Source organism: Saccharomycopsis crataegensis (assembly GCF_037102585.1).
Source record: "Saccharomycopsis crataegensis DNA, jcf7180000000097, whole genome shotgun sequence".
Classification (NCBI taxonomy): domain Eukaryota; kingdom Fungi; phylum Ascomycota; class Saccharomycetes; order Ascoideales; family Saccharomycopsidaceae; genus Saccharomycopsis; species Saccharomycopsis crataegensis.
The window spans coordinates 649,249-672,500 of NW_027043837.1; the positions used below are offsets into that span (position 1 = coordinate 649,249).

Genomic DNA, 23,252 nt, shown 5'->3' on the forward strand with positions numbered 1-23,252 from the left:
CCACTTCCATAAGATGTCTTTCATAGCATTTGCCCGTGTGAAAATAAGAACTCACAAGTATTTACTTATAGGATCCGTCTTATTGGTGTCATTATTTTACGTCTTGTATGAGAATGACCATTATCTTAACCCAAAAGTAATAAATGACGAAATCAGCGTGCCACATGCTTATTCTGACAACGAAGAAATCGAGGATTCCACTACAATGGATAATGTACAGGTTTCTTCAAAATACCCAACTGTCGGGGCAGATTTTGGGAAATCTAGGGATGAATCAGATTACAAGATTCTGGGAGAAGACCCGGTGTCATTGCCTAGAAGCTTCCACTTCCCTCCTGACCCACAAAACATATTTACGCTTCCAAAAATTGATTATTCCAAAAACAACTACGATAACATTCAATCGAAAGTGTTTGAAGAAAATGGCGGCTTAGACGATGAAGTTAAATTAGCAAAGATCAGAGAAATGTTTATGAAGAGTTGGAAAACATATAAGAAGTATGCTAAAGGATACGATGAAGTTTTACCACTCAGTCACCAGGGGAAAAACCCATTTGTTGGTTGGGCGATCACCCTTATTGATTCATTGGATACTTTGCATTTGATGGGGTTGACTGATGAGTGGGACTGGGCCGTTGGCCAAATAGTGCAAATAAATTTCAGAAAATCATTGCGTGAATATATTCCAACTTTTGAAACTGTCATTAGAGCTTTTGGAGGATTGGTTTCTGCGTATGATTTATCTGAAGATCCAAGATTGCTTGATAAAGCTATTGAATGTGGGGACATGTTGGTGGGGATCTTTGACACGCCTAACAACATGCCGTTACTATATTATAGATGGGCTGCAAAAGATACAAAGAACCCTAAATTTGCGTCAATCCATGGTTCTGTTGCTGAATTTGGTACATTGTTGCTTGAGTTCACTAGATTGGGTCAAATCACTGGCAATGATACTTATTATCACTTTGTTCATAAAATTGTCGAAGAAGTTGACAAGTTCATAAAGGAAGAGAAGTTCAAACACCCTGACCATATCTTGAACGGGTTGCTTCCAACCCACTTGGATATCTCTGGTTGCCATGCGGTGGTTTATCCAGAAAACGGTCTCAGCAATGATCAAAAAGATGTAAGCAAATTTTTACCTTCATTTGCTAATGGTCAAAAAGTATTGTGTCAATTGGTAGGTCTTAAACATTCGCCACACGAAAAGTTAACCTACACTCTCGGTGGTCTTTCTGATTCTTATTATGAATATTTGATCAAGCAGTACCATTTATTGAATGGGGCAGTTGGAAAGTACCTTGACATGTTCAGGTATTCGACCCTGAAAATGACAAAGTACATGTTTTTCAAAGCCAAGTTACCATCAATATTATTAGCAGAATCTAATACGGTTCCTCATTTGAAATCTGATCCCGATGACGTTTTGTTCTTGTCAGAATTCAAAACAGAAAAGCCTGGCGATAAAGTTATTAGTGAAAAGACCTGGATTTCCCACTTGAGTTGCTTCGCCGGTGGAATGTTTGGGCTATCGTCCAGAATCACTGGAAATGATGAAGAATTGCAAATTGCCAAGAAACTTACCAATGGTTGTTATAAGATTTATGAACTAATGGAACTAATGCCAGAATGGATGATTGTGGAGCACTGTCCCGAAGGAACGACTGAAGATGATCCAGAATGCCAATTTGATGTCAGAGATAAAATTAAAAGGATAAGGATGGAAACCGAAGGGCTCATGGAGTCACATCTTTCATCCGACTATGATTTATTGAACGGTATTGAATTCAACGGTGGTTACTCAAATAGATACGATAACTTGGCTGAACAATTACCCGAGAGTGAAGTTAATATAGGAAGTGATGGTATTAGCGAAGAAGACCGCTTGTACAGAGACATTAATGTTGATGACCAGAATTTTGATCAATATAAATTGGGCAGGAATGGTGGTAAATATGATACTAGCAAAATTAAAAAGTTCCCTCCAAAGCCGAAACCAAAGTTCCAAATGCGATTTCCAATCGTTGAATCTAATTTGGCAGGAGAAAAGCTCACCAGAAACAAAAGAGGTGACATAATCTGGAGAGTCGGAGATACTTTTAATGTTCCATTATACGCCAATAACATGGATCCAAAGTTCATTTTGAGACCAGAATTAATCGAGTCAGTTTTTTACATGTATAGAATCACTGGTGATTTGGAATGGAGAGAGAAGGGGTGGAAAATGTTCATGAATACTTTAAAGCATGTGAGTATTCCAGAAGGCGCTGCTGCTTTGAAAGATGTTAGCCATTTATATTTGTCAAATGGCGCTATAAATAAAGGAAATGCTAAAGACAGTTGTGAAAGTTTCTGGTTCGCAGAAACTTTGAAGTATTATTATTTATTGTTTTCGGATAAAGAAGTTTGGAGTTTAGATGATTGGGTGCTTAATACCGAAGCTCATCCTTTTAGAAGGGCTGCTGGGAAAAAATGATGGTATGAAACATGAAGAACACTCCACTCAGTGGAGCATGTAGCTCTTCTTCCCTATTATAGCACCTCTTTTCTATTATGGGTGTATATTTGGTTTATTTTGCTTGTGTTATATGTACTTTATTTGATAGTAATTGATAAAAAGCATTATTTGTAACTTTTTTAAAACCGAAATTTTTTTATATATAAAGAAATGGTCCTTTGATGGGAAGAAATAGCGATACTTGAGACTTTCAAATAAGAATTTTTCATTTCTAATTACCCATTTTATTTAAAAATCTGGTCAATCAAAATGAATTTTTGTTAATGGTAGTAGCTATCGATAGCTCACCAATCGGTAAATGGTCAGGAGCGTCCGCGATCAAAAAATAAAACAAGGAAAAAAAAAAACGCTTGTCAAAAACATCAACGATCTTGATTTATGATCTGACATATCAATCTTAGAAAATCGTCTTTAATCATCATTCAGGTAATGCTCTCAAAAAAATTGATCAGGGCAATCATATACGGTTTGGGTGGTTTTTTCATATTAAGTACCATCTGGATAGTGAAACGGAAAACTTATGACTCGGAGGTCCATCCAATTGAGTTGACTTTTGAGCAAACTTATGGTTTTGATGATTTTGATGAGTATATTCTTGATATCCGGTTCAAAAAGTGTTCCAAAGCCTTGTCTGATTGTACAATACAAGATTCTGACTCTGAAAAGTCATTGAATATCAAATGGGTCAGGATCAATAAGAATTTGTTTCTCAGGAACCAAAATCAATGGAATCTTGATTTCAACAATTATTATTTATTTATTAAAACCATAAATGCACCAGAGCTCAAGAAAGATGCCTACCTCTCTGAAAACTTCCATAAAAAAGACAAATTTGTGAATCAAATAGCCATTTACAATCCAGAAGTCGATTCATCTAAGGAAAACAAGGATAAAATACCTTCAAGAATTATCAGTGAGTTCAATAATAAAGGGGAGTCACTTACTAAAATGATTACTGATAACTATATTTATACCAAGAATATGCTATTTTCAGGGGCCGAAAAGAGAAATGAGTTGCGAATTCCAAGCTTGAAAGAGGTCAAAGGTTTGGGTTGGACTCAAGTGGATCATGGATTGTGGTACAAATTAGGAGCACTCAATGCTCAGAACACATTGCAAAAGCTTGATGTTATTTATGGAGAAGATGCTATTGATCCTCGTGCGGACTGGTATATGATTCCAAATAACTTGGATATTGAAGGCCAAGAATTCTCAACTTTTTTAACTTTGCAAAACAAGCACTTGCTTAATTCAGCAAAAACCATAAAAAAACCAAATTTAAAAATTAATTCCAATGGGGAATTCAAAATCTTACAAGTTGCAGACCTTCATTTCTCTACAGGGGTTGGTGAATGTAGAGACCCTTTCCCTGAAGAATCAGCAACAGATTGTGAAGCTGACCCAAGAACCCTAAAGTTCCTCAGAAAAGTTTTGGATATTGAAAAGCCTGACTTCGTTGTATTAACTGGAGATCAGATATTCGGAGAGACATCTCCAGACGCTTTGTCATCTTTGTTGAAATCGTTGGCGTTATTCATTGAGTATAAAATTCCATTCGCCACTGTCTTGGGAAATCATGACGACGAAAGTACTCTAACGAGAGAACAGGTAATGCAAATAACCAGTAATTTACCTTATTCCCTTTCGCAGGTAGGTCCAAAGAAGGTTTCAGGTGTGGGTAACTACTACCTCACAGTTGACGGGCCAAAATCCTCTAATCCGGCAATGCTGTTGTGGTTCTTAGATACCCACAAATATTCCCCACTGCCAAAGACTAATCCTGGATATGATTGGTTGAAGGATAATCAATTAGATTGGCTTGAAATTGAGCATGCTGAATTGAAGCCTGCAATTTCCAAATACTCACACATTCACTTATCTATGGCTTTCTTCCATATCCCTATTCCAGAATTTAGAAATTTCAAAGGAGATAATGTTGTGGGATCAGCAAAAGAGGGGGTTACCGCTTCAAACTATAATACAGGTGTTAGGACAGTCTTTTCTAAGATTGGGGTGAGTGTGGTATCGGTTGGTCATGACCATTGTAACGACTTCTGTTTATTTGATGTTGAGGAAGGTGCAAAGAGCAATAATAATCTATGGCTATGTTATGGGGGTGCAGCTGGGGAAGGTGGGTATGCAGGGTACGGTGGTACCAGCAGACGAGTTAGGGTCTTCCAAATAGATACCAATCGTAACAGTGTATCTAGTTGGAAGCGTTTAGAAAACGATCCGCATAATATATTTGACAAGCAGCTCTTGGTTGATGGGGGAGTGGCAAGAATGTGAGATATTTTTTTCACGAAGGAGATGCTCTTCATTTCCATATTTCAAGTTTCTGTTTTATCCAGTTTTTATTTTTTATTTCATTATTTTTTTTGCTTTTGCTTTGCTTTTAGTACTTTAATTCATTACTAAATTCTACTTCTGTAATGATATTTACATGTTTCATTCATTATGTTATATATCACCTAAGTCATTCCCAATAGACTATTCAAATCACGTTCCTCTATTTTCCTTTCAATGATTTCTATATCTTCTATGTTATGTACCAATACTTTATCATTACTCAAGTTTAATTCAAAAATAAACACACCACTCAACACTCTCTCAAACTCTTTGCAGTCAAAAGAAGAATTATTATCATTGATGAATAATGTATCAAGCGTCTGATTGAAATTATTTAAATTTGAGTCCCTTAGAAACTTTTCATCTATTTTGACAGCCCTATATAGACCCAGATTCTCGGCCTCAGTCTTCATTACCGTAGTATCCAGATAATCGCCGGCGTGCGTTTCACTTTCAAGCAAATGAGAACAATCCTCCGTACAACTCCTCCATTTGACAATAATCTTATATGTCCAAGGAAATAAGCTGTATCTATGACTATGATTAATCGATTTTATCACAGATTCAGATCCATCGAACGAAAACTTATCAAGCAACTCTGATTCTAATTGGTTTTCCAATTCCTTATTGTCGTCAAACCTGGTACAATCAATCTGTATGCTGGGCTTCTCAACATGAATACTTGAAATATGTAGCCTAACTTTGGGATTTATTATAAAGCTTGTGAGAAGCTTTCTTAAAGCTTTCAATGCTATTAGATAAGGATATTTGTTCTTTATAATGGGTAGTAGTGGATGGGTGTGTGGACATACCCTTAAAATGACGTGATCGGACAATCTTCCATCTTCGAAAGAGTTTTGAAGCAAGTTTGGGATTTGGCACTCCAAAAAACTTCTCATTTCATTAAGATTGATCAACCGCTTATTATCACTGGCTAATTTATCCATGTTATCAGTATTGTGGTCACCTATTGGTTCAGTCTCTTGAAATTGTAACTTAGTGGGGGGGTTTGCGCTCTTGAATATGACATGATGCCTTGGATCTAACGATAGAGACTTATAGCAATAATTTTTGTAAAAATGCTTGGGGAGCACCAAACTTCGAAATAAAAGTGGCATTGCTCTATTATTTCCGTAAATCTTATGAAATATCAAATCACTGCTCATAAATTCTAGTGATATGAGGAAACTTTTCTAAAGCTTCGCATATTATTTTTTTTTTTTTTTTTATTTTTTCTTTTTTGTTCAGATGCGTGCTTGCTTTTGACATATACACCAAAACGGCTGATAATTACAAAATTAATACTTAGAGTTAATCAACTGAGAAAATAACTAGGTTAACGAAAAATAAATCATAGAGAATACAAAACTTTTTGAAATATAAATCATACAATTCTAATACCATTAGCAGCGGCTTTAGCCAAGATTTCTGTTTGGGTAATTCGTGCAACTGCCTCACGTTCTTGAAGTCTTCCCGCCACATACAGCTTCTGTCCTTTTGCTATCAATATTCTCAAAATTATATCCTCGGTCTCCGATTTAACAGCAAGTGGATCAGTTTCAGCAGCCTTGACTTCCTGTTTAGCCTGGGCTCTAGCCTTTGCAGAACCTTGAGCCATAATCGTTTTGGATCTAGCAACAGTGCCTGACCTTGTAAGTTTAATACTATCTTTAGACTTGGGGCCCTTTGTTATACCAGTTAAGTCCGAAATATCATAATAATTTTTCTCCTTGATGTATCTGTTGACAGAAGGAATTAGCTGCTGTAATTCTTCAACCAATGAACTAACGTCGGTTACATAATGTACAGGAACTAAAAGTAGAGTTTGATATTTATGATCCTGCAATTTTTCCAATGGAGGACCTTCACCGTTAGCATAAAAGAATTCCACGCACAAAATTTTTAACCATTCAAAGGTAATTTCCAATTCAATCTGAGTCAAAGGTCTATTGGAATTTCCTCCCAAACTAGCAATTGCATTTTGCCAAATATTGTTGTTAGATTCTGATACCAAAGAGTTCCTTGCAGAGCTCAATGGAGGTAAAAGAAGTAAATCGGCGGTAGTTAAGACAACGGACCAGCATTCCAACATCACTTTAATTAACATCTTATTTGTCAAAATTTCAGCCAAGACAAATAAATTAGAGTTCAAATAGTTTCCTAATGGGGAAATAGCACCTCTAAGGGTATCCTTTCCAGGTCTCATGGATCCATTATTACCACAAGTTGTTTTCAATGTTGAGCGCGAGAGAGAATAGAAAATGAATTTCGAAAATTTGTTCACCATCAAACTTATAGATCTATCTCTGATTCTAACCAACGATCTATGTGCTCTTCCTAAACAGAAAAGAGCGTCCACCTTTTCACTTTCCATAGAAATTGAGCACATCAATCTTCCTTGGGTATCCAATTCATACCATCTATCATGAGGAATACCATTATCATTATACTTTCTAGGATCAAGATGAATCGTAGCTCTTCCAAGGATCTCGTGGCTTCTAACGGTGGATTTTGAATCATCCCAGACAGTAGCAGTGAGGAAGCCTGGATTAGACATAGGAACCGTGAATTCAAACTCTTCGTTAAATTGTGGGTTCAAATCATCAAGGATTTTACGGGTTTTACCAACGGTAGATCTAGAACTTGAGTCTGTAAGCATGACGTACGTATCAGAAAAGCCATCAGAGCCTACTGCCTTCAAATTTTCTGCCTTGACAATCTTGATTGAAAACAAATTTAGAGAACTTGAAGATTTCGGTGGTCCTTCTCTAGCTTGAATAATAGCCGAAATATTTTCAGGATTGACCAGATCCTCAATCTTATCAATGTTTTGTAGCATTGCTCCGATATTGTTCAAAAGCACGCAAGTCCGTTCCTTAAATTTGTAAGGTTTTGGCGGTTCAACTTTTTGATTACCAGTCACTGCCGCTCTGACACCTGATAACCACTTCATGGCATTGTTTTCATCGTCTTGTGGTACCACCGTACCATCGTCCCCAAAGTCTGCAATTTCAGCAGAGGCATCATTCAAGTCCATGGTAATAATCTCGAGGCACTTATAACCGTAGGTGGTAATGGATTCGCAAATACCCTTAATCATAATTGTATAGAGCTTGCTGAGTTGATACTCATTCTCCCAGCCCAAGTCTTTCAAAACAGACAAATTCTGATTAAAAATTCGTAGGCAGTTTTTCACTGACCCGGAAACTTTATCTGGATCATCCTCAAGTACTTCAAAATTATCTTGCTCAAAAGCGTTAATAATCATTTGCTTTATTTTAGACTCGCAATCATGGACAAAATTCTCAACAAATGGATAAAAAAACTGTTCCAAATTGAAAGGGAACGGGTTTCTAGAGACGCTCATAACTTGCTCATAAGAAAATCTAACATCGCATAGCTTCTTATATATACTAATCGCATCATCGTAATTGACAGAATCAAGGTTTCCCTCTTTCTCTTTAATTCTATTCACAATGTGATAAAGCATGGCTCTTGAATCTCTTCCAAAACCTGAAGTGAATTGTTGTGTTGTAAGATGAACAATATTAATAATTCCTAAAAAAGATTGTTTGAACCGTGCTTGGGTTTGCTGCAAAGTTTCGATAATTTCAATAGCAGCATTATAGACATGTAGTAATGTAAGTGACGAGTCTCTAGGAATTTTTGATAAGATATCGACATATTTTCCATCAATTGCCTTACCAACAGCTATGGTCAATCTCCTTTCCCATTTCTTAGTTAATCCCGATTTGACAATGAATTCTTCATAACTTGGGTCAGCTTGTACATAATCTAGCAAAAACATGATGTATTTGTTAAACTTGGGTCTGGTGGGTTCAAAAACACATGCCAACAATTTTCTTATGCTTCCCATTATCTGCAAATAGACTATCTGAACATTATTGACCCACTCTTTTTTATCAGGTTCAGGCCATTCTAAAATATCCATTTCATCATCATGTTTTAAACATCTAAAAGCAGTGTTGATTACTGTTCCACATTTGGTGGTATCAATATCAACGATCTCACCGGTATTCACTGTCAAGTTGATCACGGTGTTATTTGCTGCCGTGAAAAGTAGTGCAGCTTTAGCTGTATCATTTACTCTCCAATAACTTGATACAAGTTGAATAAGTTCATTAGTAGTATTGGAAAATAGCAAGGATTCATCATTATTGAGCTTGTTATATTTAAGACAAACCTCAAGAAGCTTGATATAATATTCTCTTGTTAATGAAGGTATAATATAATAAGGTCCAGATCTTGATGTAGGCAAACTTTGTCTGTCCATTGCACTGGGCCTTTTCAATTTTGCCAATAGCGAGGCAATTCCCATAGATTCACGATCTTTCCACTGCTTATATTGCTGCTCTGTTAGAAAATCTGAGGGAAAATATACCCCTGAATCATTATGCGCGCTTGAAATTATTCCTTTAAGATCTTCTTGTAAAGCAATTTCAGTAGCAGAGTCCTTCAATTTTCTAACATCATGTTGAAGACTCTCTTTGTCAACGAAAAACATTTCTCCCACCAATTGGACAAGTGGCATTTCACTTATGAGGAAAGATGGTTCTGTGAATTTTGTAATGACATTCGCGTTATTTGAGGCAGATGATCCTGTTGAATAGCCATAATTAACCATACTTTTGGTTTTTGTATCCATTGAAGATTTTGTTTCTTTCAAGTATGCAATCGCAGCTTCGGTATTTTTCTCATTTCTAATAGCTTCGATCAATATACTTATAAAATGAGAGAGTTCTTTGAATATAACCGCGTTAACTTCGACATTTGGATCTCTTATGAATGGGATTTCCTTGTTGATGGCCTTAGTATACATATTGATTAAGTAGCTGGGATTTCTAGTATCAGATGAGGGGATTTGAGGGATCATTGTGTAGAAACTGAGCATACATCTCCTAGTTCCATCCGATAAGTACTTATGAGATGCTTTGATAGCTATTGAATCCAAGATGGCTTTAAGGTTCTTGAGGGTATCTTTTGGTAATTTATAATTATTCTCTGATTCTTCCTTAGAGTCAAAATGCGATAGAAGTTTGGTTAAGGGCTTTGAGCTTGAAGTTGGCGCACTGTATGAAGTCCTTTTTGCATTGGTTGAGCTGCTGGAAGCAGATAACAGGGCAGGGCTACTTGATGAGGCAGCTTTTGGGGTTATTATTGGTGTTCTAAAGCGTGGTTCCGTACGATAGTCAATGATAGCCACTTGAAGGACCTTTAGATAAACGTCATGAATATTAATCGAGCTAACATCAGTGAGGTTCATTGATGATAACGAGCTCAGCAAGCTGCCATTTCCAGATACAATTGATGTAACCCTATTCATAGGTCTGATGTGTATTTGATTAATTAGTGGTCGGTCAAGTTATAAATAGATGCTTGGTTTTTAGTTGTATCGTTCCCAAAGGGACACAGGATTTCCAAACAAGAACAAAGAAAAAGTAATGAAGTATGTTAAAGGGCACTTGAATGATAAAAAGAAGTTTGTGTTTATGGCGGTATAAACCTTTCAAGAGCTTTCTCTGTTGGACATTAACATTTGGAACATGATAGGTGGTATGTGGGAGGTTTGTTGATGTTTTTGTTTTTGTAGTGATGATTCGTTTACCCTGTGTGCGATCGCTACATAACCCCACAGAAATTTCTCTTAAGGGGAATTTTACTTAGGAAGCCGGACACCAACTTAGAAGGGGAGCTTGTGTTAGTGTATATATATAAGGCCCAATTGATTATTCCTGTTTATTAATGTATCAGATAAATTATTAAAATATGTCTTCAACTTTGCCACCTACGGAATCCCCCGATAATTCTAGCAGTCTTCAGAAGTATGTACCGATGATTGACGCAATTCTCAGTGTATCTGATCTTCATGAAGTCACGGTGAAGAAGATTAGAAATGCTCTTCAGGCACTTTTTGTGATTGATTTGGGACCCGAAAAGAAGCCCCTTGCTTCATTGATAATGGAAAGATACTATAAGTTAGTTGATGAACGAGAGTCCAAAGCTGCTACTAAAAAAAGTGATGATAATGATAGTGATAGTGGTTTAGAAGGCGATAAAAGTTCCAATAAAAGAATAAAAAGACAGAGAAAGAAAAAAATTGATGATGAGATTTTGGCTACAAAGCTTCATGCTCTGTTGAACTCTAGAAATCTTAGAAAAGCTCATTCGTATATTTCTCCTCCACCACCACGACCTAAAAGAGGGGGAGGAATGCCCCAGTCATTGCTAAGTAATGAGTTGAAGGCTTTCTTGAATGTGGATTGTCCGCTTCCTAGAACAGACATCGTAAAACGGGTATGGGCGTATATTAAAGAGCACGATCTCCAGAATCCAAAAGATAGAAGAGAAATCTTGTGTGATGAAAATATGCGGCCTGTGTTTGGAAAAAAGGTAACAATTTTCCTGATGAATAAAGTACTCTCTAAACACTTGTTTTCTGAGAATGAAATGACATTCCGTACCAATTCACCGAAAGATCCTGATAATGACCCTGGGGATGATTAATATTTTAAACAGAAGTCAGTTTTGCTTTCCTTGATTTTTATGATTTTGTATAATAACAATAATAATGATAATAATAATAATAATAATAATAATAATAATAATAGTAATAATAATAATAGTAATTATACTTATAACAATACAGTAATATTTGTAAACTTTCTTATATGCGGGGTGAGTCACCCTGTAATTGATCTGTATCACCCGCCCTTTCTCTATTGCTCTGAAAACAAAACCATACAAGAAATTAGATGAGCTGAGATCTTTAGAAGCTCTTCACCAGATTGTTTCAACTAGTGAAAACTTCGGTCAATTTCATATACAATAATAATCTCAGTAAATAATGGGCACCTGTCTTGCTACTACTAAAATTATCAGTGTCTCCTGTTTGGGTCTTCTCACAGGCTTTTTGGGGCAGCAAGCCTTCAGTGGTTTGCCTCTTTTGATCCAATTTTCGAAATCATCTAGTTTGGACGAGATCAGAGAATCCGCTAAAAAAATCATAAAAAAGACTCGTTCCCTAGTGTTATGTCTTGGCTCTGCTGCTACTGCCTTACTTTCTTTGGCATTTATCAAAGCTCCTCCAAGAGCACGTCATCCTTACTTGATTTATTCTGCCTTGGGTGCTCCAATTGCCATGACCGCTTTGTTTTTCAAAACCTACAATGTTGAAGTAAAATTATTGGACTCAGACTCTGATTTACAGGTTGAAGCTTCTGCATCATTGAAGTCTAAAAAAACCGAAAAGGAAGAACCTTCTCACCTTGACAATTCTGTTTACCAGAACCTTGGGGCTGACTCTGAAGATGACAAAAGTATCAAACAAGACGAGGATGATATTGAATCAGCTGTGAATAACTCCATATTGAAAACCAATACCATTGCAGGTTTGGAAAAACTTAAATCTGGTTACGCTACTGCTACTTATATAGTCGGTGCTGCGTTTGGTGTTTCCATCATCGGCATCTATGGAGATTTTGCATGATTGGATTCGAAAGCAGCCTCCCTTTTCCAATAACTTCTAGCGTTTATATAATTCATCAATCCCAGTTGACTACTCTATCATATTCTATTTTTTGTTTTTCTTTTTTCTGTTTTATCTTCATGGGAAATTTCACTATGGGTTTTAATTGTCTTTCTTCTCAAATCTTTTCAAACTACACTTATATATACTGATTGAGAATTACGAAAAAAAAAAATTGATCCCAATATTCTAAACTATTCTAATGGGTGAAGGACAACTACAGAATGTAAGATCATAGTTTGCTTCAAAAGTGTGGTGTTCATTCAAGTTTGCATTTTTGTTTGAATATTGAAAGAAACACCAGGGAATTGAGTGATTTCAGCCTGAATAGAGGAATCAACTCCCAAGCTTGACAATATTCCTCTGATGATACCGCATGGAAACCATAAATAAGTTTTTATTTTTTCATTTGTTATTTCTTCTCCTTTTGCACTATTCATTTTCGATATTCCCTTAAAGTTATGGTCGATCAATACAAACGCTCCTCTATGATTAGTTCTTAAATTATCCATCTGTTTTCCATATAAGTTTTTCCATATATCACGACAAATGAACTTCATGATGTTCAAAATATCCATATTCAATTTCAAGTTCTGTCTGTTTAAACCATTAGCGAATTCGTCGTTGTTTAATTTATAATTCAACAATTCCCCTACCCTTAGCCCGATATTGTAGCCATAACTTTCAATTCTGTATATAACATCGTTGTTTCCCAAATTGTCCTGGTCTTCAAGAAGATCAATTCTTCCATGTTTATCATCAATGTTTAATTCTTTAGTGGCGCCATCCTTAATATTTAGCTTTCCTATTAAATCGGTTTCCTCAAAGTTCTCTTCCTTTGTGATCACATTTTCATTTTCTAGATCTTTGGTCACACGAATAGCCAAAGGCACCATTTCTATCAATAATAGATCCAAACAGGTCGCATTTACTTCTGATATTAGGCTGGACATTTTGTAAGTGTATTATCAAGTGTATCGTACAATATATGATGTTAGATTATTTCTTCCTTTGGGTTTTTGATTTGTCCTTGTTTCCATTCTCATTTACGTATCAAAAGAACGGGATACTATGTGCCCTGTTCCTTTATCATACATGTGACATATCAGCTGCCCAAATATTATTCATGGTTCATCTAAAATGTCTAATTGAAACACTTCTTGTAGATAATCAGTAAAAACACTTCGTAGACGATCTCTTGGGAAGTTTTAGGAAGACATTGACGTACTGTTTTGGAACATATCACCATATTTTTGTAGTTATTGTTTAATGATATGATATATTCACCAAAGAGTCCTGATTGTATCCTTTAGGTATTTTATGGAATTTAGGATCACCCAAGGCAAGATCTCCTGTATTCAGGGAATAAAGTATCATTACTTTTAACTGGGCTAGTAATTTTAGTGCAAGAGCAAGAGGATAAATAGGCAATTAATGTTTGTTTCTCAATTCCCAAATTCTCTGTCTACCACCTCCTCCTGTAGTTTGCTCAATAAAAAGTATATTGAAAAAATACTGTCGTCAAAAAAGAAATGCGCGAACCGGGAATCGAACCCGGCTCTGCTGCTTGGAAGGCAGCAATGCTAGCCACTACACCATTCGCGCAGATATTTGCATGAGAGATATCAATAATAAAGATGTGCTAGAATAAATGTACCGCCGCATTGGTATATTTAGAACCTCTGTGACTCGTTAATATACAATTCATTCATTCATGCATTGGTATATTCGTCAATATACAATTTAATTTGATTTGGTTGGTTGGTATACGTTATTATTTTTTCACTACTTCATTGATTTTTTATTATTTGATTTATTTGGTTTATTGTTTTTTTTTAACTATTTTATTGATTTTTATTATTCTCCCCAGAATTCTGATGGTCATTAATCTGAAAATACTTAGTATTTGAGATATAGTACCAAAACCCATTAACAAGGACCGCCGCAAAGTGCCCGGATTGCATTTTATTTAGAACATCTGCGACTCGTTAACATATAACTCATTCATTCATATACGTTACTTCGAATCTTTATGAGTCATTAATGTACAAATAACTCATTAATATATGTTTCTCCTTGCGTTACCAGAATCTTTCAAGAATACCGAAAATTGGACAAACAGGTAGGAATAAGTTTTTGGAGAAGAAAAGATACAACCAAAAGATATAACTTTTCAGAAAATTGATCTATTTTTTTTTTTTTTTTTTTTTAGGAAGAAGATGAAATTATAGGGATGTTAAAATGGTGTTGCAAGGTCACTGAAAGAAGAGATGACAACTCTGATATTGGAAATTGAGAGCTGCCTGCTAAATAAATAATCCACTGTTCAAATCAGGAAAAATCAGGGATTTTCTTTTACGGTAAATTGGAGAAGTTTGCAATTCAGTATTATTGAAAAACAGAAGAGTAGGAAAAAACTATATATTTATTACCCATAAATTCAGAGGAGTTGAAGTAAGGATAGACGATTTCTGAGACAATTAGATTGATGAATAAAAAAAATAAATTTTTTTGAGTAATTTAAGGTGTTGAAAAAGGATAAAGGAAAGATGGTAACTATTTTGGTTAAGATGTGTGTGATGAAGGTGATATAGTGATGTGTATATTTTGAAAGAATGTAATTTCAGAAAGAAAATGTAATGCTACTATTGGCATATTTAGAGGATTTTAAGATGTTTCAAAGAAAATTAGTGCTTAATATCTAACCTTGGATATCTTGAGAATAATGTGGTGCATTATTACGGTGGTTGAGAAAATGTATGATAATTGAGAAAGTCAGATCTTGTAATATAGTATTGGTAATATTTGAATTCCAATATTATCTAATAATTCATTTTCTCTATTTTCTCCTCTTGCTTTAGCTCTTACTTATTTATCTTATCTTAGACTTCTATTATTCTATCAATACACTCCTATCTTTGAGTTATACCCCCATTTCTTATCTCTACTTCAATTTTTTTGATCCAAGAACTACTATTTATAAAATAATCAATATTTCCACTTCCATTAAGTGTATAATATTCTAATAAGAATAGCAATTTCAAATACTCAAGATATTACAGATTCCTAAAAATTTATTACTCTTTGATTTTCTTATGGTGGCCTTAAACTCAATAATTTACCGAAGAAAAGTATTTTGAAAATGTTGTTATTTCGAAAAGGCATTTCAGCATTGAGTCTGTTTACTAATGGTTAATAAGCAACAAAAAATGTTTGGTGTGTATTTATTACGCATTAGAAGCATAAATGTATCCACCCATAGTAATTTAAAAAAAGAGGAAATGCTGGCTTCCCTAATAAAAAATTTTGAAATTTAAATTCATGTTTCCTAGCGTTTATTGTTCAACTAAATGCTACAATCTTTATCCCTATTTTTATGTACCTCGGATTTAAAAGATACTTGTAGCACGGACTTAAAGAAAATTTGCCAACATCACTTTTACGTAATTATTAGTATTTGTTGACGATGTGGATTTTTTTTCAACTGAATGTTGTAATCTTTGTAACTTTTTTTTTGTAAATCGGATTTAAAAGATACTTGTAGCACGGAGTTAAAAAAAACCCTGCAACTTCATTTTTACGTAATTATTAGTATTTGTTTATAATAAAGATTTTTTTGCGGGTTTTAAGAAATAATAACGTTGATGATGCAAGTTTTTCTGCGGGATTTAACAATTGATAACCCGAAACAATTTAATTATTCGGTTTTTATTTTCCTTTGGTATAAATCTAACACGGGATATAACCTAAGGCCTGTTTATGTCAACATAATTTGTAGCTAATACATAAGTGGCCTTTCTGCTCCCCTATCAACAGAATAATGGCTTTTATATGAAAATTATATTACTTCAAGTTCTCTAGGCTTTTGATCATTTGAAAAATGGATGACATGAAAAAGTCTATCATAGACGATACTATCTCAGATTCAAACTCTGATATCCAGTCGTTTAACCCAGGTTCGGGACATGAAGCTAATCATACAAGCGATGAAATTGAAATAGTCTCCAGAATTGCTTCTAATGTTGACCAAAATGACCCAAACAACGTCCTTCATCGTTTAGAAACTCTTTCAATACAATTATCCAATGTCACTACCAGAGACACTTTTACTATTGACCCTGATGATTTTGACCTTGCACAACTTCTCAAAGGCCATTTGAAAAATTCTGATAGAGGAAATGTCAAACTTAGATCAACCGGCGTGCTTTTACATGATGCCGCTATAATTGGTGTCGATAGATCTGCAACTTTCGCTCCTACCTTTGGCTCAACCTTGAACATCCCTAGTAAAATTATCTCAGGATTACACTCTAGAGCTGAAAAGCCATTTAGAAGGATAGTAAACAGAGTGAATGCTGTTGTTAAGGCCGGTGAAATGTGTCTTGTCCTTGGCAGACCGGGTGCTGGTTGCTCTTCCTTACTTAAATCCATTTCAGGAGAAGGTCTTGATCAATATGAGGGTACCGAGGGGTCTATCACCTTCGATGGTGTTACTCAAGATCATATGTTGAAACATCATAAGAACGATCTTATTTATAACCCAGAATTGGATGTTCACTTTCCACACTTGACAGTCCAGCAGACTTTACAGTTTGCTATTGGTTGTAAAGTTCCAAATACCAGAGTGAATGCGGTTACTGACAACGCGACAGTGAAGCAATATGTGGATTTCAAGACTGACATGTTGGCCACTATCTTTGGATTAAGACATACTTATAATACCAAAGTTGGGAATGATTTTGTACGTGGTGTTTCTGGCGGTGAGAGAAAAAGAGTTTCTATCGCTGAAGCCTTAGCTGCCGATGCCAAAGTTTACTGCTGGGATAATGCTACCAGAGGTTTGGATGCTTCCACAGCCTTGGAATACGCATCTGCCATCAGAGTCCTTGCCAATCTTTTAGATGCAACCAATTTTGTCACAATTTATCAGGCCTCCGAAAACATTTATGAAAAATTCGATAAAGTCTTGATTCTTTATGAAGGAAGGCAGATTTTCTTTGGGCCAATCCACGATGCGAAGCCATATTTTGAAAACATGGGTTATGAATGTCCACAACGCCAGGCCACCCCCGAATTCTTGACTGCAATCACTGATCCACTTGGCAGAACAACCAAGCCTGGATATGAAAACAAGGTCCCAAGAAATGCTGTGGAGTTTGAAAATTATTGGCATAACTCACCACAATTCCAAAAATTGAGTGAAGAAATTGCCCAAAATGAGAAGCTGTTTGCTGGTAGTGATACCGAAGATCTTTTCTTTGAATCTTCTAAAATTGAAAAGAGTCGGGTACATTCAACCTTCACTGTCAGTTACGCTGAACAGTTAAGACTTAACTTTGTTAGAGCTTATCAAGTTGCCCTTGGTGATTTATCCTATTTATCTACTCAAATCATCTCCGACATAATCCAGGCTTTGATCACAGGTTCCCTTTATTATAATATTCCAAATACTACCTCCGGAGCTTTCTCAAGAGGAGGCAATTTGTTTTTTTGTATCTTATATTATTCTTTGGCTGGTCTTGCTTCAGTTTCCAATAGCTTCCAAAAACGTCCCATCCTTCTTAAACAAAAAGCTTATTCATTCTGCCATCCTTCCACTGAATTCTTTGCTTCCTTTATTGTTGATGCTATGTTCAAAATGCTTGGCATAGTTCCTTTTATCATAATCAACTTTTTTTTGGCCCATCTTAAACGTGATGCAGGTAACTTTTTTGTCAACTTCTTGTTTGTCATTTTGTCTTCATTTTCTATGAATGCTTTTTTCCAAATGATTGCTATATTCTCTCCAGCACTTTCAATTGCTAATTCCATATGTGGTCTTCTCACTCTTGCAGCTATTTGTTACTCATGTTTCATGATCCAGCTCCCATCCATGCATCCCTGGTTTAAATGGATTAACTGGTTGAATCCTATTCGTTATGGTTTTGAGTCAATTATGGTCAACGAATTTCATCATGTTAATATGACTTGTTCAAAGATAGTTCCATCTGGTTCAGGTTATGAAGGTATTTCTGTCGCTAACCAGGCTTGTGTCTCTGACGGTTCAGTTCCTGGTTCCATCTTTGTCCATGGTGATAAATACATAAAGGCTGCTTTTGATTTTTCCTTTATGCATTTATGGCCGAACTTCGGTATTTTATTAAGCATGTTGATTTTTTTCCTTGCCGTTTCTGGGATTGCTTCTGAAATCATGACTGCTGACTCAGCCGGTTTTGATGTTTTAATTTTCAAAAAAACTAAAGAAACACGCAAGATATTGGCTGCACAACTTCAAGGTGCTACAGACCCTGAAAAGCGTGAATTGGAGTATGCCTCTGTGTCAACTGATATTGAAAAGCAAAAAGAAACTACGAACAAGGTATTTGAAGGCTTAGGCTCAAAAGATCTCTTTTTGTGGCAACATGTGGATTATGATGTTACTTTGAAAACCGGGGAGGTTAGAAGGTTATTGAATGATGTCCAGGGGTATGTTAAACCAGGTACCCTTACTGCTTTGATGGGTGAATCTGGTGCTGGTAAAACCACTTTGTTGAATACTTTGTCCCAAAGGATTGATACTGGTGTTATTACTGGTGATATGTTGGTTAATGGAAGACCATTGGACTCTTCCTTTAAGAGAAAAACTGGATACGTACAACAACAAGATGTCCATTTTTCGGAATTGACTGTCAGAGAGTCCCTTAGATTTGCTGCTAATCTTAGAAGAAGCAGAAGTGTCCCGGAAGCCGAAAAATATGAATATGTTGAGCAGATTATTGACATCTTGAGCATGGAATCCTATTCTGATGCTGTTGTTGGTCAACCAGGTTTCGGTTTAAATGTTGAGCAAAGAAAGAAATTATCTATTGGTGTGGAATTAGTTGCCAAGCCATCTTTACTCCTTTTCTTGGATGAGCCGACCTCTGGATTAGATTCCCAATCTTCTTGGTCCATTGTTAAATTGATGCGTGATTTGGCTAATGCTGGACAAGCTATATTGTGTACTATTCATCAACCTTCTGCGGTGTTATTTGAAGAATTTGATAGATTGCTATTATTGAGAAAGGGGGGCCATACTGTTTATTTTGGTGACATCGGTGAGCACTCTAAGATATTGTTGAATTATTTTGAAAAACATGGTGCAAGAAAGTGTCTTAATGAGGAAAATCCTGCCGAGTATATTCTTGAAGCCATTGGTGCTGGTGCTACTGCCTCCTCCAATCAAAACTGGGGTGATGTGTGGCTTGGATCTGAGGAATGTGCTGCTGTGACTGCTGAAATTACCCAATTGATCAAAGATTCTAGTATTAACCATTCGGAAGAAAATCCAGAAATGAGGAAGACTTTTATTACTCCTTATTACTATCAACTTTTGTTAGTTACTCGGAGAGTAGGAACACAATTTTGGAGGGACCCTACTTATCTCATATCCAAAATGATGTTAATGATTCTTGCTGGATTGCTCATCGGTTTCACTTACTGGGATGCAGGTAATTCCATAGTTGGGATGCAAAATGTTATGTTTTCTATGTTTATGTCTGTCATTATTTCTGCACCATTAATTCATCAAATCCAAGCTCGTGCTCTAGAATCTAGAGAAGTATATGAAGTTAGAGAGTCTAAATCCAACACATATCACTGGTCCGCTTTATTATTTGCACAATTCATTAATGAGTTACCATATCATTTGCTTTTCTCGACAATTTTCTTTATTTCCTTTTATTATCCAGTTCACAGGAATTATGACTCATATACTGTTGGCTCTTATTATTTGTTTTACTGTATCATGTTCCAATTATATTTCGTCTCTTTTGGGTTGTGGATTGTTTATATGTCTCCTAATTTGCCTGCAGCTGCCGTCTTGGTCTCCCTATTCTTTGCATTTATGATTGCATTTTGTGGTGTTGTTCAACCACCAAGTATGTATACTTGATTATTGTTTTTAATTATTGATTGAAATTTTTAGGCCCGTTTACTAACTTTTTCCTCAGGTTTGATGCCTGGTTTCTGGACATTCATGTGGAAGACTTCCCCCTACACATACTTTATCCAAGCTTTTATGATCTTATCACTCCATAAATTGAAGATTAGGTGTAAAAAATCCGAGTTTATCACGGTCCAGCCTCCAAATGGTGAAATTTGCGGTGCTTATCTTGATCATTTCACAAAAGTTTCTGGTGGCTATATCAACAATCCATCTGCCACTTCAAACTGTGAGTACTGTCAATACAGTGTTGGTGATCAATATTTAACCAAAGTCGATATCAAGAGCTCCTATTTGTGGAGAAACTTCGGATTTATTTGGGTTTATATTTCTTTTAACCTTTTTGCTATGGTATCATGCTTTTGGTTCTTTAGGGTTAGAAAGGGATCAACTATCGACATCAAATCCATAATATCTAAATTCCAAAAAGTATCAAAGACATAATGTTTTAGTTCAAAATGCTACTAGCTATAATAATTCTTCAAATATGAGAAAAGATTCAGTTAAAGTTCCAATCACCCTATCACTATCATTTAACTATTTCACATCAATTACACAAAATATTTTTCATTCAATTAAATAGAATTTTTCATATTCAATTAAACATACTTTTCATTCAATTAAATAGAATTTTGCATATTCAATTAAACATACTTTTCATTTGAACCCTTTAATAAATACTTCTTCATACAACACCTATGTTTAATTCTTGACACAAGAAATTCATTAGAAACTCAACAATGATTAAAGAATCCAATGATCGCTTGGGAATCTGTGGTGACCAACCATCCCACTGGTGGTACTGTTGGTCTGGCTCTGCTAATGGATGGTTATTATGGGTAGGCATAGTGCATTTCAACATGGTCAAAATCCTGGAGACCATATCTTTGAGATCTTTGAACCCCCTGTTAGTGGCATACCCAGTGTTATTGCTGGATTCGTGGTGAGTTGTAGTTGGAGCTGGTTCAGTAATAGCTTGATTGGAGGTGCTAATTGCTTTAGGGCACATGACTGTCTTGGACATACTACTAAATATCAGCTTATAAATATTATATGTCTACATAGTATAGTAGTAGGTAATAATCATCAAATACTACAAAGGTAGTGGGAGGATTTGATTTTAAATATCCATGGCTATTGAGACATATGGAGAAGTGTGCACTATGGACAGATTGACATAATATAATACAAAAAGAACATGGAGATACTTGAAGAAAAACAGGGATTATTTATCATGAAGGATATTTCCAGAAAGAAGGGCTTCAGTAAAATCGCCGAATTATTATTAAAGACTGTGATGCTTTTTTATGTATTCAAACTATAATAATAAAGATTGAGAAGTAATTATGAGAAAAGAATGCTAAGATATATGGGGATAAATGGAAATAAATGATAGCCAAAAAAAAAGAAATTTCCGGGCGCATGTATAAGAGCTTTTGTGGGTATTTTGGAGGGGAATGATGAGATATATGATTTAATGAAAGCAGGGGAGAGGAAAAAAGGGTATTTTTGGGGAGGAATATGGGGATGATGTGGATATGTTAACCCGAATTGGGGGCTAATGCAGGGCACAACGGTTTTTGTCTCGCATGAGCACTCATCAACATGAGAAGGTAAACATTACACAAAAACGGAAAAGTGGGGGGATAAAGTGAAGATGATGATGATAATGATGATATAATGATAATAAGATCATAATATTTTAATATTTTTAATTTTTTGTGAGGTACCTTATGAGGTACCTTATGAGCCACCTTATGAGCCTATATATCAAGTGAGGGACACAAAAAGAAAATTGAAAAAAAAATGAAAAACGTCAATATGAGGAAAATGTATATTATTATAACATTTATAAGGTATTTAGACGCGTAGAATTCGATATATGGCATTAGATTTTGAAAAAAGTGAGAAGAAGACAAGGTTATGGGCATGCTGTGTATGGTATGGGGGCAGGAGACATCACGTGCGCGGGATTATGGTATAGATTACCTAAGTGACCAAAAAAAAGAGCATAATCAACAGATCCAGGGGAAACTAACCAGAGTGGGATGAATTAGACCCTATTCTAGACCTCTTGCAATTTCAAACGCTACGTAACCCCACCATACATCCAAAAATACAACCGCCCAAACACCATATATGGGAAAAAGGTATATAATTGGGCTTTTCACGTAGAAAGGATGGGAAGATTGTGAATGTAAGAGTTTTGGTGGAATATTTGGGGACACATTTTGGTATTAGCATGTTGAAAGAATGGAAAAGGTTGAATAGTGAGGCCAAAATGGCATCGGGAGTGAGGATCCGCACCGGTGCACCGGATACCCGTGACGGTATACGTGAAGGCCACTCTATATATATGACAAAAACAGCCAATAATGTGTATGTTAGTGTGAAGTTAAGCATTGTATGGTAAAATATACTCTTTTTCTTCATGTTAGTGTATCTAACTTTGAATTATCTCAAGTTTACGCCTCATCTATGACCTCCTGAAGACCCTCCCCCATACATTAGTTCTCATAAAAACACAATATACCCATCAAACACGTCATATTCATATACTTTGCAGCTTATTATTGTTGTAGAGCATCACTTATACCACAATATACCCTAAAGTCGCGAAAAAAAGAAATTATTATCACCAAAATATTCAAACATCTATACATGATTCATTTTTCACATATCACCAAACCTCACACAGGTGAAAAGTTACACACCACACTCAAAAATCAACATATTTACAAACTTAAAGATACTTTCCACATCTCCTGTTGACTACGATCAAGAATATATATAAACATCAAAAAATACCATCCATTAGCCTACCACAATGGTCGAATGAAAATTTGCAGTACCCCAATTTTCACCGCCATCGC

The 23,252-nt window shown here is 35.6% G+C and overlaps 8 protein-coding genes across 8 annotated transcripts; 5 read left to right on the top strand and 3 right to left on the bottom strand. All coding sequences in view use genetic code 12, as the record gives it.

Annotated features, from left to right (window-relative positions):
- Positions 1–13: 13 nt before the first annotated feature.
- MNL2 (putative mannosidase MNL2) lies at positions 14–2,479 on the top strand (the record flags this gene model as incomplete). Its single annotated transcript, XM_064999280.1, has 1 exon — positions 14–2,479. The coding sequence occupies one exon, from the start codon at positions 14–16 to the stop codon at positions 2,477–2,479; it is 2,466 nt and encodes an 821-aa protein (XP_064855352.1).
- Positions 2,480–2,950: 471 nt separating this feature from the next.
- DCR2 (phosphoprotein phosphatase) lies at positions 2,951–4,810 on the top strand (the record flags this gene model as incomplete). Its single annotated transcript, XM_064999281.1, has 1 exon — positions 2,951–4,810. The coding sequence occupies one exon, from the start codon at positions 2,951–2,953 to the stop codon at positions 4,808–4,810; it is 1,860 nt and encodes a 619-aa protein (XP_064855353.1).
- Positions 4,811–4,992: 182 nt separating this feature from the next.
- On the bottom strand, positions 4,993–6,036 carry MCO32 (Mco32p; the record flags this gene model as incomplete). The annotated part of the gene is made up of 1 exon (XM_064999282.1): positions 4,993–6,036. The coding sequence occupies one exon, from the start codon at positions 6,034–6,036 to the stop codon at positions 4,993–4,995; it is 1,044 nt and encodes a 347-aa protein (XP_064855354.1).
- Positions 6,037–6,254: 218 nt separating this feature from the next.
- Positions 6,255–10,214, bottom strand: DASC09_056980 (uncharacterized protein; the record flags this gene model as incomplete). The annotated part of the gene is made up of 1 exon (XM_064999283.1): positions 6,255–10,214. One exon carries the CDS (start codon positions 10,212–10,214, stop codon positions 6,255–6,257), a length of 3,960 nt encoding a protein of 1,319 aa, XP_064855355.1.
- Positions 10,215–10,657: 443 nt separating this feature from the next.
- DASC09_056990 (Tri1 protein) lies at positions 10,658–11,395 on the top strand (the record flags this gene model as incomplete). Its single annotated transcript, XM_064999284.1, has 1 exon — positions 10,658–11,395. One exon carries the CDS (start codon positions 10,658–10,660, stop codon positions 11,393–11,395), a length of 738 nt encoding a protein of 245 aa, XP_064855356.1.
- Positions 11,396–11,735: 340 nt separating this feature from the next.
- ATG33 (Atg33p) lies at positions 11,736–12,377 on the top strand (the record flags this gene model as incomplete). Its single annotated transcript, XM_064999285.1, has 1 exon — positions 11,736–12,377. The coding sequence occupies one exon, from the start codon at positions 11,736–11,738 to the stop codon at positions 12,375–12,377; it is 642 nt and encodes a 213-aa protein (XP_064855357.1).
- A 302-nt stretch (positions 12,378–12,679) lies between these two features.
- On the bottom strand, positions 12,680–13,369 carry TRS33 (Trs33p; the record flags this gene model as incomplete). Its single annotated transcript, XM_064999286.1, has 1 exon — positions 12,680–13,369. The coding sequence occupies one exon, from the start codon at positions 13,367–13,369 to the stop codon at positions 12,680–12,682; it is 690 nt and encodes a 229-aa protein (XP_064855358.1).
- Positions 13,370–16,296: 2,927 nt separating this feature from the next.
- On the top strand, positions 16,297–20,823 carry DASC09_057020 (uncharacterized protein; the record flags this gene model as incomplete). Its single annotated transcript, XM_064999287.1, has 2 exons — positions 16,297–20,314; positions 20,387–20,823. 2 exons carry the CDS (start codon positions 16,297–16,299, stop codon positions 20,821–20,823), a joined length of 4,455 nt encoding a protein of 1,484 aa, XP_064855359.1.
- Positions 20,824–23,252: the final 2,429 nt, after the last annotated feature.